Here is a 17,572-nt window from a genome sequence, read left to right as displayed (position 1 = left end):
ACGCGCTGCCCCGGCGGAGGGGGGGCTCCCCGCTCCTGCACCCGCAGACCGCGAGGACAGCGCTCAGCCTCGTGCAGCGGCAGACTGTAAGGGGCGGGGAGCTTCTACACTAGACAATGGGGGGGGGCCTCAGCGCCGTGCGCACGCAGACGGTAAGCTCGATGCACATGCAGTCAGTCGAGGGGGGCTGCCAGCCCAGCGCCGGGGTCCGCGGCGAGAGCGTGCCCAGCCCGGCAGGGAAGGGTCGCTTCCCCAGGGGCACGGCCAACCGCGAGGGGGAGGGGCGCTGCTCCAGGCGCCGGTGGGGGAGGGGAGGACGCGTGCGGCTGGGGGGGTGGCGCCCTGGCTCCCTCCAGCCCCGCTCCGGCACACTCAGGCCCCCTCCCCATCTCGCCCTAGATCGCAGAGCCTTGCTGACCCTCTGTGGCCCACCTCTGCCCGAGGCTGCGGAGCCAGACGAGGCGGGGCTGCGGGCACCCAGAGGCGGGAGGCGGAGCCCGAGCCCTCGCCCCTCGCCGCCCGAGGAGGGCACAGCCTCGCCGAGACACCGCGCCTTGGAGACACCTGTTGCCACCCCCTGCGCCCCGCTCGGCCCCAGCGCGGCGGGCTCGCTCGTGCCCTAGAGGTGTGTAGCTTCTGCTCCTTCGAGGCCGGGCCTCCCCCCGGCCCGGCGGGGCGGAGGGTGCATGAGGTGGAGCCCTCGCAGCCGGCTATGGAACGCGCCCTGCCCGACGGGGCCCTCAACGTGTCCTGGGGGCCCAGCGCCGGAGAGGCGGCGGCCCCCGGATTCTCCGCCGCCTGGACCGTGGTCCTAGCCGTGCTGATGGCGCTGCTGATCGTGGCGACCGTGGTGGGCAACGCGCTGGTCATGCTGGCCTTCGTGGTGGACTCCAGCCTTCGCACACAGAACAACTTCTTCCTCCTCAATTTGGCCATCTCTGATTTCCTAGTAGGTAAAGTACACTCACCCTGGGCTAAGGGGAGTGGGGCAAGTGACCACGGGCAGGGGCTGAAGACCTCAGGAGGGTGGGCTTCTTCCAGCTGAGGCTGTTGGGGGAAGGTTGTGCAAAACGGAGTGCAGGGCTGCGGCCGTGTGTTTGTGTAGGTGTGTGGCCTTGGACCCTGGTGCAAGAAGAAGGTTAGGGGCAGCATTGAGCCTGGGGCCCCTTGGGAGAGAGGTACTAGCGGTAGGATTATAGCACCTCCGGGGAGCAAAAGACGTTGGGCAACTGGGGAAAGAGGGACAACAGTAGCTAGGATCCCCGAGGAAGACTCACCAAGTCTTGGAGTCCTCTATGTTGAGTCTTATGCACCGCCTAGGTGAAGGTGAATGGACACTGGCAAGAGCAGACGGAGGGTTCTGAGAATTTGGGACACAAGGGCCTGGATGGGAAGATACAGGAGGATGTTTCCCACGCTGGTTCCACTTCTTTCCCGCTGGGAGAAAAGGAGAAAAAACTTGGGGGAGAGGGGAAGGCAGTGCCCGGGCCACTACAGTAAGTGGAGGAACTGCAGCATGAAATTGTTCTTCAGTCCTCCCAGTCATGGATAGTCTTATCCAGGATCTCTTCTATTTCTCGGAATAAAAATATATGTGCGCTTGTCCCTGGAGAAAATATCACCGGATTTTGCTTCTTTATGAGGGGAGGTGGGTAAGGAGGGAAGAAGATAAGTGCTTCTCCTCTCACCCTTCCTCCTCTTTAAAGCTGTCAGGCATTGGGGTTGGGGTAGGGGCAAGGATGTCATGCTAACATTCCTCTGCTGCAACAAAGGGGCAAATGTTGGGAAGCTTTGAGCTCCCAGACTGGAAGCAAGGCAGGAAGGGGAGGGGGAGGAGGAGGAGATGCAGTAGCAAGTTGTATAATGTTTGACATTTATATGTTTTGAAAGGGCTTCATCATTTGATCCTTACAACCCTATGAAGTAGGTAGTACACATCAATATCTCCATTTTACAGAGGGGAAATTGAAACTTGAAAAGATTAAGTGATTTGCCCAAGGTCATACAACTAGTAAATGTATGAGCAGGAATTAGAATTCAGAGTCCAGAGGGACTCTGGACTACAAATACAGTGGCTCCCTCCACAGCCATTAGTAGATGCAGATGCTTTATGTCTCCACCACAGCCCAGGGTCCTAGTTTTTTTTTTTTAAAAAAAAGGTATTCTTTGTCCACCTTTTAGAAAAACAGAAGTAGGGCACTATTTTTGATGTTTGGTTTGATTGGGTGAAAAGGGGAAGGGGGGGGGGGAAGGGGTAATTCTCAGAAGAGAAGAGGAAATAAGTGAAAACTTTCCAAAGTAATGAAAATGGAGAAGGGGATGCTTCTGGGGGGGGGGGGGTGGCAGGAGGGAGGAAGGCATGGAGGTGATTCTCTTGGAATGGTGAGAAAGAAATGTTGGTGACTGGCTGACAGAGGAGACAGATCTCCTCCCCCTGCTGTTCATGGAGACAATGGGTTTGGGGAGAAACTCTAGCTGGTGTGGGAGTCTGAGAAGCTTAAGTATGTTGCTCCTGCTGGCTGGAAGGGAGGGGCTTACATGGATGAATGTCTGGTGGGAGGGGCAGAGCTTTTTTGATGAGAGCCCCACTTGCAGAGAGGCATCTGAGACACTTGGTGTGGTCTCTTGTCTGTCACAACCATATGATTATCATTGCCATGGGATGTATGCAGCAGAAGAGCCAGGCAACTTAATTGGAGGCTTAAATGTTGGGGTGAAGGAGAGACTTAGAGATTTTCAGCTACTTGGGATGGAGTATTTTCCCCCTTGATATAGCAAGAGATGGTTATTTCATGTTTTAATTTTCCCAGAGAAGAAAAATAAAAACTAGAAAGAATTCTTCCCCTTCCCTCCCTTTTGTATATTCTCCAACCTCCAGCCATTCTCAAGGACCTGAAAACACTGAGCTGACAGTATTATGAGGCAGAATCTCTTCAGCTCTTAAGGCCTAAAGCTTCAGCCCCTCCCCCCAGCAGAGGGCAACAGCCATTTATCCAACAATCTGGGTCGCTAGTTTGTTCTGTGATTTGGAATTTCCTTTCTGACTTGTTTAGCTGCTAGATGATTGACTCAAGCCTTGTTTCCCTAGTCATTCTGTGCTTGAGTCCTGAATACCAAGGCCTTTCCAGAGACTTTAGTGTAAATATGAAAAGGAAGATACTAGGTACCAGGCTGAAGAAGTCCTGGGAACCCTTTGGTTGCCTGACCCTATAGAGTGGCATGATTAAAATTCATATTTTTATACCTTTCTGAGACTTGCAAATTATTTATTTCATCTTGCAGAGGAGAAAATTTGGGCTTAGAGGGGTTAAATCACTGACCCACATCACAAGTCAATATGTATCATAACTAAGTTTCAAACACAAATCTCCTAACATATTCATTGCTCTTTCCAATAGAACACCCTGACCTATCCTTGCATTTGCATCTCCTTCCCCCTCATTTCTCCCTGAATCTCAGGCCTTTTCTAGACTTCTATATTCTTTCCTTCCAGGAGCTTTTTGCATCCCCTTATATGTGCCATATGTACTGACTGGGAAGTGGACCTTCGGGAGAAGCTTCTGCAAGTTATGGCTGGTGGTTGACTATCTGCTCTGCACCTCTTCAGTCTTCAACATTGTGTTGATCAGCTATGACCGGTTTCTCTCTGTTACCAGGGCGGTGAGTTTCTGGGTTCAAATTGTTTGAAAGAGGTAGGAAACTGCCTCATTGTACTATTTTTTAAAAAAGTTTTACTTTTCCAATTATATGCAAAGGTAGGTTTCAAATTTGTGCAAGCTTGTGAGTTCCACAATTGTCTACAACCCTCCATTCCTTCCCCCTTTCCCAAGGTTGTGAACAATCTAGTGAAAGTTGTACATGTACAGTTGTGTTTAACATATTTGCATATTGGTCACGTAGTGAAAGAAGAATTAGAACTAAGGGGAAAAAAACTTAAGAAAGAAAAAAACATAAAAGGAGTTTTAAAAAGTGAACATAATATACTTTGCTCTGCATTTAGACTCCATATCTGGATGTGGATAGCATTTTCCATAACAGGTCTCTCATGATTGTCCTTGATCACTGAACTGTTGAGTGAAGCTCATTGGACCACTTCTTTTTGTTTGTTTTTTTTTATTTTTTTTGGCAAGGCAATGGGGTTAAGTGGCTTGCCCAAGGCCACACAGCTAGGTAATTATTTAGTGTGTGGGGTTGGATTTGAACTCAGGTACTCCTGACTCCAGGGCCGGTGCTCTATCCTAGCTGCCCCTCATTGGACCACTTCTAAGAGAGAGAGCCAGAAATTGCAGAGAAAACGTTTGTCTCACCTTGGTCAAGCAATCCCTATAGTTCAAGCTGAAAAAAAAGAATTAGCACCATTGTGCTAAGCAACAGAAATTATAGCATAGTGCCATAGAAAGAACACCAATTCTAGAATCAGACTACCTATGTTCAAGTTCCATCTCTAATGCTTATTACCTGTGTGACCTTAGGCATGTCACCTAACTTCTGGAAATGGGGTCACCATTTCTTCTTCTGTAAATTAAGAGAATTAGACCAGATAGTTTCTGGTATACCTCCCAGCTCTAGACTTATGGTCTTAGGATGTTTTGCACACAGTTTTTAAACTTTGGAATGAGGGAGGATAAACATTTAAACAGATGTCCTTGAGAATTGGAGATCTAATTCAATTCAATGTTTATTTATTGCCTATTATTTGCTTACATTGTAGCTGGCACTCCTCTCTCATCTAGATTCAAATATCACCTCCTCTGTGACCTTTCAGTTTATACTTAGCACCTTTTCACTTTTGTATTATGGTTTCCTGTGTTTAATGTGCTATATCCTCTATGAGGCTATAGGCACTATGAGAGAAAGAATCTTATTTCTTAAACCTTGTATTTTTCCCAGAGGGGAAATTGAGTGGAAGAATCTATTAACTTACTCTACCTGCTTCCCAGGCTGGGACTGGATGATTTCAAAGTAAATCTGGTAAAGAAGTGGAGTGGAAAGGGCAGGAACCTATGAGGCAAGAGAACTAGTTCTAGTCCTGACAGTATTAACTTGGGAAATGCTCTTCCTCTTTTAATTCAGCTATCCCAGTTGGAGAATGAAGGGATTTTGACAAAGGTCCCTTCTAGTTCCAATATCTTATGACTTTTACTCTTTTAAAACAAAAGAAAAGGACTTGGTCTTGTTTTAAGGGTGATAGCCTAGTAGAGATGGCTTTTTTATTTTTTCCTCAGGTTGCATACCGTGCTCAGCAAGGCAATACTAGGCGGGCAGTGAAGAAGATGGTGTTGGTGTGGGTGCTGGCCTTCCTACTCTATGGACCTGCCATCTTGAGTTGGGAGTACCTCTCTGGTAGAAGCATCATCCCAGAGGGTGAGTGTTATGCTGAGTTTTTCTACAACTGGTACTTCCTTATCACAGCCTCCACTCTGGAGTTCTTCACACCTTTCCTCAGTGTGACCTTCTTCAACTTGAGCATCTATCTGAACATCCAAAAACGAACCCGGGACCGGCTGGATGTGGGCCGGGAGGAGCCTGGGAAGCTCTTCAGCAATGAGTCAGAAACAAATTCCAAGTTCTCCCTGAAGTGCTGGGAGTGGGAGCAGAAGATGCCTCGGGAGACCTTGAACCTTCACAAGTATGAGGCACACCCTTCAGACAAGCCAGATGGAGCCCGGGACTCACCCACATCCAGCTCCAACAGTTCTACCCATGGTCCTGAAAAGCCAAGGTCTTTGAAAAAGAGCTACAAGCCTTCAGCATCCACCTCATCCCTAGAGAAAAGGATGAAAATGATGTCACAAAGTATCACTCAACGCTTTCGGCTGTCCAGGGACAAGAAAGTGGCCAAGTCTTTGGCAGTGATTGTGAGCATCTTTGGTTTATGCTGGGCCCCCTACACCCTCCTAATGATCATTCGGGCTGCCTGCCATGGCCGCTGCATTCCTGATTACTGGTATGAAACATCCTTCTGGCTGCTCTGGGTCAACTCTGCAGTGAACCCCATTCTTTATCCCCTGTGCCACTATAGTTTCCGCAGAGCCTTCATGAAACTCCTCTGCCCCAAGAAATTAAAAATCCAGCCCCACAATTCCCTGGAGCATGGCTGGAAATGATTCAAAGCTAGAGGAAAGATGGGAAAAAAATAGGAAGTGGTAATGCTGCCAGCACCAGAGTAAGGGGTCGCTATTGAAGGGCCCATTTGTTGCTGGTTAGCCCTTGCAGAGGTCAGGACAGATGGACTACTTTCTTGTGGGGAATGGGCAGGTTGCCATTATGGTTCCTTCTGCAGATCTTCAATGCTGCATCCCCCAAGTCTCTGTGGGATGACGTGACTTTTTTTTTTGCATGCCCCATTTTGGTCCATCAAAGGTTGTCCTTTGAGTCTGGTGCCAGCCATAAAGACTTCACACTGTCAGGAACTGGCCCATGGATTCTTATAGTCTGAGCTTAAAACAGCTGCTCCCAGGAGTGCCAATAAGAGATGGAGATGGCTGGGGTTATTCTAGCATAGATACTCTGGATCTCAGTGTTATTTAAGCTATCTCTCTCTTTTTAAGGTTTATCAGGTTGGTTTTTTTTTTAATGTGCTCTGTGTGTGTGTTTTCAGGATCAAACATTCTGCCCTCCCTTAGCCTTCCCTGACGTTGCCCCTGCTGGGCTGCTCTTACTCTTTCTATATGCTGCCACCATAGGCACTAGTTTTAGCCCAGCTTCACAGACCCCTCCCCTTTTTCTCTCTCCACTGGGAGATTCTTAAGAAAGCAGATCATGGCAAATGACCTAAATGAAACCTCGGTCTATTGCTTCTGCTGTATTTTTCATTCTGGATATTTTAGGAAAAAGAAAAAAAATATGTGAAATTCAACCTTCTTTCACAATTTAATGAAGGATAACAAAAAAAAAAAATCAAAGGAACTCAGTTCTCATGAAGTCTGCTGGATTGGCAGCCATGGACTCCCACGTCCTCTTTTCTCTGTGCTGTTGACATTGTCTGAGCTGTGGCAGCGTTGAGCTTCTTCTGCCCCATTCCACCAATGAGCTGCTACCTGTTCTAGAGAAATCAGATACTCTAAGAGCAATAAGACATTCTAGAGGACCAGCTAGATACTTGAGGATGTTCAACTGCTCAACTTCAGGGTTCTTTTGCTAGACTTACCTGCAGTCCAACTGAAGTCAGTCTGGGCACCATGGCTGAGAGAAGTAACAGAATGAGTGACATCAATCCATCTCACTGAGGCCACTGTATGATTCTGACTTTTCACAGTTCAGTCCCAAGTTAAGATGGGACATGGGAGTGAATTGGAGGTGTAGCTATTTGGGATGATTTAACTACATCAGGCTTCAATGAAACTGAGCATCAATCCATCAGCAAACACTTTTTGTCACAATGGAGGAAGTCAAGAGATATAAGATACTATGCCTGTTTTCAGGGAATTTGCAAGCTAGGGGAAAAAAATTGTAAGCTAGGGAGAAAAGACATGAGATCACACCCTACAGGGACAGTAAAGGACATAGGAGAAAACTGTCAGGATTTGTTAAAAAAAAAAAAAAAACTAGTGCTAGGAGAGCATGGTTAGTGCAGCTTCCCCCTAGAAGGACTTCTAGACTATAACCACATGTAATTATTTAACAAGTCTTTCCTGAGCCAACTGTGTGCTCTTTAGTGTGAAGGACCTGACACAACAAGAAGAAGAGCTCTGGTACCTTCCTCACTGGGAGCATCCTTGTCTAGTTTGGGAAACAAGGATGTTAGAGAACCAAAGGAAAGCCAGAAAACCAGACAGAATGGGAAATGATCAAGCTCAAGTAACATACAATGGGATTTTTGTAGGAAGCAGGACGTACCTCATCCAAAAAAAGTAGCATGCCCTTTGAGTCACCCTCACTTGTGCCTGAACCAGCTGTTTTGCATGTTCCTGCTTCTGGCAATGCTTCTGCTGCTGCTGCAACTGCCAAACTGTGAAATGACAATAAATGTATTTTTTCAATCACTCAGGCTTTTCTGTTTGGCGGGAGGCAAGGGTCACTGGATCTCTGTAACCTTACCCTAAGGTCCAGTGCCCATTCCTTGAGCACTGGTGAACATGGATAGGTTCTGGGTTTGAAACTTGGTTTTGTTCTCTAAGGGTTATGTGGCTCTGGATAAGTGGTCATCTCTCTGGGACCTAGAGAGAAGGGGATAGGAGACAAATAATATGTTGAATCATATACCAAAATACAAGAATAAGCATTTTGTGAATGTCCCCCTCCCCCCAGCTTTGGCTTTAGTTGCAAAAAATAGATCTAGGACACACATTTCTTTAGGTTTGCTATAATATATTCCAGTGAGAAAAAGAGCCCAGGCACCCCCAATTAGGAAGTTCTGGTTTCATGTCCTAACCCAGACTAATAATGTGTAAGGTGACCAGGCAAATCAAACTGAGACTACAGTGACAGTTCACTAATGAAATCACAAGTATGGGGGGAAAAAAACTATGATACAATATCTTTATGATGTGGTTGGCTTCTTTGAGACCAAGATTAGGCTCCAAGAAAGAGATCTTTTGGAATATTTAAAACAACACTGAAGCTTAACACTTAGAGTTAACAAGCCTACACACATTATCAACAGCCTTCTCAGCCCTGCCACCCCCAACAATGGGAATGATATTCATTCATACAATTAGGTATTTACTTATGCTGTGATGTGCAAAGCAGTGTTAGAGTAGTGAACAAGAGAATAAAAAGGGTTCCCTTCACTTAAAGGAAGTCGAGTTTCCTACAACCTACTTAAAATTGACATAAAAAAGATGGAGTTACATATCATCTTGGGGAGTATTACTTTCTATTATATATTACATATTTCTTTCAGAGCATGCAGAACAAGGGAGGCAGTAGTTCTGCTATATTTGGTCTTGATAAGACTATATCTAGAGCATTATGTCCAGTTCTAACCAGTACATTTTAGAAAAGATAGACAAACTGGAATGCACTCAGAGGAGGGCAATCAGGATGATGAGGTGATTGGAAAGTACATCTATCATATGAGGACTAATTGAAGGAACTAGAAATGTTTCTCCTGGAGGAGAAAAGACAAGGAGATGATAGCTATCTGAAGGTCAGAAGAAAGACTGTGAAAGAAAGATTCGATTTGTCCTATTTACTCCAAAAGTGCAGAATTTAAATGTCAGTGGAAGCTGCAGAGAAGCATATTTCATGACAATGTAAAGAAAACTTACTCATGATTAGACCTATCCCAAAGCAGAATGTACTGCCTTAGTAGATAATAAGCTCCTATCCCTGGAGGTCCATAAGCAGAGACTGGAGAATCACTTGTAGAGGAGGCTTCTACTCAGATACCATTTGGTTTAGAGGACTTCTGAGATCACTTCCAACTCAGAGGGTCTGTGATTCTAAGTACTAAAGAAATTAAATGAGCATAAATACTATAGGAGATTAAAAAGAAGAAAGATCAACCATGGGTTAGAAACACCAGGGTATACTATGTACATATGTATGTGGAGCAAGTGGAGTGTTACAGACCTTGGCAGTATGTGGAAGTGTAACCAATATAGATTCCTAGAAGTCTATATTATAATTTCCACTTGTACTGAAACAAGCCACCCAGATCAAACTATATATCAGTCTCTGAAATAGGAGGTACACCTGATAATTTTGATTCAAACCATCATTCCTATGTTTTCTTCAATATCAATCTTCAATTACAATCAGTATTAGATGAATTAGTTATCAGTATCCTGGGAATGCCTGGGGGAACTTGAAATATTTAATCATTTAATATTGATTGGCTTTTACAAAGAGATTTTTAATCTGAAGCTATAGCAAGAATAGTTATCACAAAGAATTTCTACAAACTGGCAGCATAATCTTTCCTATATATCTCAGGAATCTGAGGAAAGTCCCTGATGACTCAAACAAATCATTTGCTACAAAGTTCAGTTCTGAATGTGACATTACTGACAGATGAATACCAGGTATATACCGATAAATGTTTAACAACTGGCTCTACAATGTACTATACTTTTACATTTAATCTGAATTTTTAATATTTTTCAATCACTTTCTCAAGTCTACATAATCAACAAAACAATGAATCAAACACTATTTATGATTTTCAATAGTTTGTTAAGGAATAAATGACCGCATTAAACATTTAATGGTTGCCTCTAACTGATTCTAACACACCTAAGAAACTGCTGCAAGTCACTCCTCACTGGGTTTGGATACTAGCAAATTCTGATGATGTCTTTTTGCTGGACCTCTGGTAATTTGCATTTTAGACCTTTCAAATTTCATGAGGTCCTAGTCCATTCCATCTCCATTATTTCCTTACCTAAAAATGAGGAAGAACAAATTCAAAGAGGCACCATATTCATGACTATGTGTCTTTTCTGATGTAGAGATTTGCAGCAGGAGGCCACTGCTACTATTTTTCTCCCCACCTCGAGGCTTAATGCAATTACTACTTCAATCACTCCTAGGAAAGAAAGACAGCAAACTGAGTGTATTCTCATTTCTAGCTCAGCAGCCAATCAAAAATCCCCTTTCTTCACCTTGAGGTAGGTGGAAAGGAACCAATTATAGAATACCTGAACATGCTCCAAAGTCCATGTGGAGCACTGCTCACCAGCAGAGCACACTTCACATACTCATAAAAACTGTATTTTCACTGGCCAATACCCTTTACATGGATACAGAAGTAGATGGTTTTAGAAAAAGGGCAACACAAACAGGGAGAAGATGAACAAAGGCTCAGAGGTGAAAATGAGCCTGAAGAAAGTGAGGACATACTACTTAGATTGAAGAATTGACAGATCAATTATTTTGCACCATTTACCACCCTCTACTTTCCTTAAACCCTTGTTTACCTGCATTTTAGGCTGGCAGTCAAATTCAAAGCTTGCATATAGCCTCAGAACAGTGATTAGCACTCTTTATCCCAAACCAAAAGAACTAATCTGCTTGATCCCAAGTTGGGTAGAACTCAGAGTAATTAGTGGAAATCAATGGGGAAGACTTTAGTTTAATGTAGGGAAGCATTGTCTAATAAATAAAACTGTTGAAAAAATGAAATGGGCTGTCCTCAGGTGGTAGTAGATTCCCCTACAATTGAAGAAAGCCTTCAAGATGAATTCTGGAGCAAACAAATGGATCTCTAAATTTTCTAGTCAGCTTTGTTTTAATCTATCCTTTACGTCACCCTGGCCTCAAGATATAGCAAGAACCTAAGGTACAAAGCATTTCTCTCAAATGGTAGCACTTTTCCCAAACAATTTCTGTAACTTGACACTATCTATGTCTGACTTCAAGACTGAGGAAATGTTGGGATTAGGGTTAAGGTTACATTCAGCTTTTTCTTTCATAGAAAGCTTTCTGCTAAAGGAAATGGGGAGGGGGCAATCAGGTCTCTCTTGTCATATCCTAGAGTCCTAACTGTCCAAGTCCCTGCTCTGTTTGATGGAGGGTGGGAAGAAGAGTATGTGTCTTCAACAATCCTTAATCAATCTTAAATCTCCATTCCCTCCACTGGGCCACCAACTATCTGTAAATTGGAGGATAAGAGTGAACACTTTTAAGCAATTTAGCTTTCAACTTGAAAACTACTGTTTTCAATTCCTAAGTGGGAGAAGGAGGAGAGAAAAAGAAAAAGACAAAAAATCTTTAGATTCTCTGGCAAACATTGCAGAGGGACGACTTCTTGCTTTCCTCTAGAGAGAAAAACACTCCCTTCCCCAGTTAATGCTTCACTAGGGAAGCAGACAAAGGAAACTGAGCAGTGCTTCTGGAAGAGCCTGGAGTCAGGGGCTTGGAGTGTGTGGGCAGAGGGAACGTCTATTCAGGCTGTTTCTTTGTAGGGAACTGGACATCACACAGACAGGCATTATTTTCCCAGGTTCACAACATTACACCTGTTTAAAAACAAACATGTGGGAACCTAATTTACTTGATTCATTTCCTTTCAAAGAATCAGAGAAGAGGTCATCCATAAGGACTGATGGGAATGGGAGTCAACTTCACACAAAACCTCTACATGATAAGATAGTAAGGGATGTTTATTAATTGACTAGTCTAAAGGAAGACAATTTCAAAGGCAGAAGGTGCCTTGTACAAAGATGATACTATTAATCCAACATCAGCAGAATTTGGACTCTGAATCATGCTTCTAGAAATGGAGTTGGACCATCCATCCACCCTCACTGAGTCTCACTGTGTTCAACAATCTGCATTTATGAAACAGTTTGCTAGGGTTTGTGGTCAGAGTGGGCTGAAACTGGTCCAGACTATGACTGGACTTGGGGGTCAGTCTGTGGCTTGGGTGACAGGCTAAGTATATGGCAAGTTATAGACACAATATGTATTATAGGGATAGAAACTAAGTTTGTGATTTTATTAATATAGAGAACTCCCAAATGAGAAACTTCCTCTACCAATACAGGTCAGCACTTTCTCTATGATTTCTATATTTTCAGAGTTATCTTGAACAGGTTAAAGGACCTTGGGAGATTAAGAGGTCATCCAGCCAGGATGTATCAGAGGCAGTCTTTTTGGTCCCTCACTAACATTTTGAGCTATTTCTCCAAATGCATTATAAATATGCATGACAAAATATTTGCCTATGTTTTATATGTAGAATTTGTCATATCTGTATGTGTGCTAAATTGTGTGACTTGGATTATAAGTAAAGTAAAATTTGGAAAAAAAATGTTGACAAATGAAAACCTGCCACAGTCAGGGAAAGATTCTTGATAGTTCTGGGACTCAAACTGGGAACTTTAATATGTGACTAAGAGAAAGAATAGAATTCCAGATAAGGAGAGCAGCACAATGAGACCCAGGCCTATTGTGAGAAAACTACGTGAAGAAACATTGAGAAGATGACCCTAATGAGTACTGTATATAACCCTAGGATTCCTCCAGCCCTAGGTCAGTGGGGGGCCTGATAATCTTCCCTGATATTGCCTCATCATGGTGGGTCAGGACCCAAACATCCTAAATTCCTATTCTTATTAATGAACTATTCAGTATCTCCCACCCTCAAAAGTATCCAAAGCCTATTTGCATTTTTCAGATAGGGAGTTGTCTGTGCCTGCTTCCAGAGCCTCCTCAAGGCATGTTTGGAAAGAACCTTGAGAGAGACCAAATCAAATGCCATGGATATATCATTAAAAGTCAAAACTCAGGAGCTGTGGCCCCAAAAGCTAGCATTTACAAAGCTCTGTAAGATTTAAGGGAGGTACTATTATTATCTTCATTTTACAGATGAGGAAACTGAGAGTAGGAAACATTAGTAACTTTATCAGAGTTCCACAGATAGTCAATGTCTAAGTTTGATTTGAACTCAGTTCTGTCTGACTCCAGGGCAGGCACTTTATCTACTATACTACGTAGATTCCTTTAGAGATGTTTTTGCACCCCATTCTCTATTAAGTCTTGGTACTTAAGCCTGAATTTCTCCTGTGCCTCAGTGCTGCCCTCTCCACCCCCATGGGATTATCATCTGTTTAAAGCAGATTTTGAATCCATGGAGGTTAATTGCAATCATTTTTCTTGGGAATTTTCCAAACTTCAAGGGAACAGACCCTGAGGGATTTTGAGAATGAGGCCTTGTGCCTAGCTCTGTCTCTGTTCCAGGGGATGAATTTCTCCTTGGAGCAGTGGAGAGATGCTGCAGCTCCCTTCTTCCATGAGGGAGGGGGAGATATGGGGACATTGAGGGGACAATTCTGGAACACTGCCTTCCTAATTGCTGGCAATCAGAGCCCTCGTTTAGAAGGGAGTTTTGCTCCTCTTCAGGCTCCTTTTCTAGTCTTAGTGCTGTTTCTGTTTGGGCATCATCTGCTATTACCTAAATTGGCCCATTGTTCTCAGGGAATCATGTAGACCGGGGAAGAAGGGACAGGGGCAGGGGAGCTGAGCCAAAGAGGAGAGAAAGCTTTTGTTCATTTCCACCTGCTTTCCTTCCGGCGGCTTTGAATTCTCTCACCCAAGCACCACTGAAATAGCAAACTTATCGTTAGAATGGTCTTTGCAAAGCTCTGACCCTGGCTCATTTCTTTCCAGGAAAGAAGCTTATAAGGTAAGCTGAGGAGGGGTATCAGTGTCTCACTAGGCACTTTCTGTTAAGAGTTTCTTCCAGAATTGGGAATAAGGGTGGAAGGCACAAAGACTGAGAGAGGGAATCATTGCACACTTTGATAGACAACTCTGGATGTTTACTATTCTTGGCAAGTTGCCTCAGTTTCCTCCAAGTGGAAAGTAATAGCAGCATAACAGGGTTTCTGTGCTCTTCAAATGAGATTAATATATATATGGCACTTTGCAAACCTTATCATATAAATGATAGTATTTCTTTTGTTGTTTGCTATTGTTGGGTCATTTTCAGCTATGTCTGACTCTTTGAATCCCTATTGGGGGTTTTCTTGGCAACATTTCTTTCTTCAGTTCATATTTACAGATGAGGAAACTAAGGCAACCAGGATTAAATGACTTGGCCAGAGGTACACAGCTAGTAAATGTCTGAGGACAGATTTGAACTCAAGAAGATAAGGCCTGACTTTAGGTCTGGCACTCTATCCTAAGCCACCTAGCTACTTTATTAGTATTCCTAGTAGAACACTAGAACACCTAGAAGTGGTTTTACTTTTTCCCTTTTTTTTACTCACCAAATTTTCCCATGAAAAAATTTTTTTTTGGCAGGGTGGGAGAAAGAAGAGGAGGAAGAAGTGGAGGTGATATTCAAATACATAATTTCATCAGCATAGAGAATTCCCAGTGTGGACACTCTTTCCATGGATGCAAATCAACAACTCTTTTGCAGTTTATAATCTGAGAGAATTGACTCAAATGATTTGCCATGGTCATAGATGTGTCAAAGGTAGGATTTCCTAACTCCAATCAATCAGCCCCCTATTCATGTTTGAATATAAAGTGCTTTATGCAGATCAATCATAATATTAATATTACTATTCTTCCCCCTCCATCAGTGTATGTGGTAGGAGACAAGAATGAGGATGTCAAAGTAGTTGTAACAAGGTGACTGCAGGATAGTTCTTGCCCAAGTAACCAGACTTCCTTTGGTCCTAGTACCAACTCCAAGTGGATATTAATATTAATATTATCTGAAGGTTATTTGCCTATTCCAGGGCAGAAGAAGGTCAGAGTTTGCTTTGTGTATGAGAACCTTCACTGGAGATTCCAGACTCCTGGCTCCTTCCAGATTTGTGATCCTGTAAAACAGGATTCCTTTGCAGGGGGAATCAAAGAATTTTGAATGGAAGTGACTTGAATAACTACCTAAATCCCACTTCCTTATTTTTATAAAAAGAGAAAGTATAGTTTGAGGAAGAGGAAGTGACATATTCATGGTAACCTAGGTAGTGAATAGTAGAACAAAGATTTAAGCCCAGCTCCTTGAAGTTCACATCCAGTGCTCTTTTCACTACACCATTTTGCCTGTCACAGGGATTGGGACCCATTCTTCCCATGTGAGACTGCCATGGAAATGCTGGGTTTTTTCCTCCATGGAGATTACCTATCTTTGGCAGAAAAGGATTATTATTAAGTGTTTATTGAATTTAATAAAGATAAAGTTGTGGTAGCAGCACAACTTTATTTAGCCTTGGTTCCATATCCAAAACATTGTAAGCACTAAAAAGATTTTCCATTTCAAGTTATTCTCCCAAGTCCCAGGTCAGGAAACTTTTCTGTCTTTTACGTGAAATTCTAGAACAGTGTAAGAATGTGAGTCAGGAATTTTTCTGGAACAGAGACAGACAGGCACATAGATTGGTAGAAAGCTAATGAGTTAGGTGGGTAAACAGGTAGGTGAATAGTTCCATAGACAGATGAATATATAGCTAGATAATACAGAGAGGAAAAAGAAAATGAAAGGAGAGAGGGAAGGAGGTAAAGTTAGTTGTCAATTCAAGAAAGTTAGTTTTCAATTGAAGTTGGAGGGTGGAGAACATAGCTGAACTATGCTGAGGTTTTTTTTTCCCCTTGAAAATGCATTTATTTGAGCCTAACAGCTCTTTAATTTCAAAATTGCAATATGACAAACTTGACAGTATTGTATAATCCCTTCTGGGGCTTGAAAAAAACCATCAAATCCTGATCTGAAGTTGAGGTTTAAAAATAAATGACTGTTCACAGGACTGTCTGGTTTTTTTTTCTTCCTGGATTTTGACATTCCTGTGCAAGGTCTGATTTTCCCTGGGGCCCTAGTTGTTCCTGGGCATCTGCAGTGGCCACTCGAGGGTAGGATTCACCTTCCAGTTCACAAAAGGATTCTTGCATCCTAAAGGAATTGAGGAATATGGCTTATGGAATACTAACTAAACTGAGACTTACACAGAAAATGTTGAGTTCTTGAAACATTATTTTTTATATATTTCTTCTCTCTTTGAACCTTATGCTCTAGCTATGTGAGTCCCTTTCAGGCTTCTTGAGGAAAAAAATCAGGAAAACAAACAGTCAAGCTTACAGATAGAAGATATGAGTTCAGAATCCCTGCTTTAATACTAACTTGCATAACTTCGGTCAATTTATTTATGTAATGGAAATAATAATACTTGCACTATCAGGGCAACTAGGTTGCACAGTGGAGAGAGCACTGTCTGTGGAGTCAGGAGGACAGGAATTCAAATCCAGCCTCAGACACTTGACATTTATTAGCTGTATGTCCTTGGGAAAGTCATTTCACTTAATCCTGATTGCCTCACATCCAGGGCCATTTCCAGTCATCCTGATTCATATCTGGTCATTGGACCTGGATGCTCTGGAGGAGAAAATGAGGCTAATTACTTTAGCACAGCCCCCCCCCCCCCAATTAAATCAAATTCATGTGCTTGTCATATCATCACCTCCCTGATGTCATGGTCTTTTTTTGAGAATGAAGTACAAATATCATCACTTGTGCTACCTATCTTTTCAGGTTAGTGAGGAAAATATTGTATAAGTTATAAGTTGTTATAATCATTAATAATAATAACAATCCATATCTCTAAGCACATGTCCCAACACATACCCAAGGGGAATGTTTGTTAAGTGAATAAGTAAATGAGGACAGAAAAACCTCATCTTATTTAAACTTTATAACTCTTCTGGCCCTTAGCTCAGCACTTTTCATAGAGCAAAATTTAATAAATGTTTGAGGAAGAAAATACGAAGAAATGAAAGAGAGAATGACCCTCAGAAACTCACAATCTAGTTGGGGAGCCAAATTTGTATATACCCCAAAGGTAATTAACATTAACAGACAGACTGGGATATTATTGAATAAGTGAATCAGAAAATAAGTCATGAAGTACTGAGAAGAAAATGACCACTATAAACCAGGGAGGGTTTCATGGGAGAAGTGGTCTTGGACAAATACTTCTGAAAGTGATTTTTCATTTCCCTTTTCCCCTCCCCACCCCTCAGTTTTTATGTTAAACAGAGCTCAGACTTCTTGGACCCCTGCCAAAAAATAGAATGACTATAAAACTCTCAGTGACTGCTAGGCTCTCCACCTGGTAGGCATGTACCCAGTAGCAAGTAACCCACATGGATGGGAATTAAAGGATCCAATCCATGAACC

The 17,572-nt window shown here is 43.0% G+C and overlaps 1 protein-coding gene across 1 annotated transcript; it reads left to right on the top strand.

Moving 5' to 3' along the window:
• The first annotated feature begins 315 nt into the window (after positions 1-315).
• On the top strand, positions 316-7,985 carry HRH3 (histamine receptor H3). The gene is made up of 3 exons (XM_074227410.1): positions 316-953; positions 3,494-3,660; positions 5,226-7,985. Exons 1-3 carry the CDS (start codon positions 713-715, stop codon positions 6,105-6,107), a joined length of 1,290 nt encoding a protein of 429 aa, XP_074083511.1. The 5' UTR covers positions 316-712; the 3' UTR covers positions 6,108-7,985.
• Positions 7,986-17,572: the final 9,587 nt, after the last annotated feature.

The sequence above is a fragment of the Macrotis lagotis genome, chromosome 1 (genome assembly GCF_037893015.1).
Source record: "Macrotis lagotis isolate mMagLag1 chromosome 1, bilby.v1.9.chrom.fasta, whole genome shotgun sequence".
NCBI lineage: Eukaryota > Metazoa > Chordata > Mammalia > Peramelemorphia > Peramelidae > Macrotis > Macrotis lagotis.
This window is presented reverse-complemented; position numbering and strand designations above follow the sequence as displayed.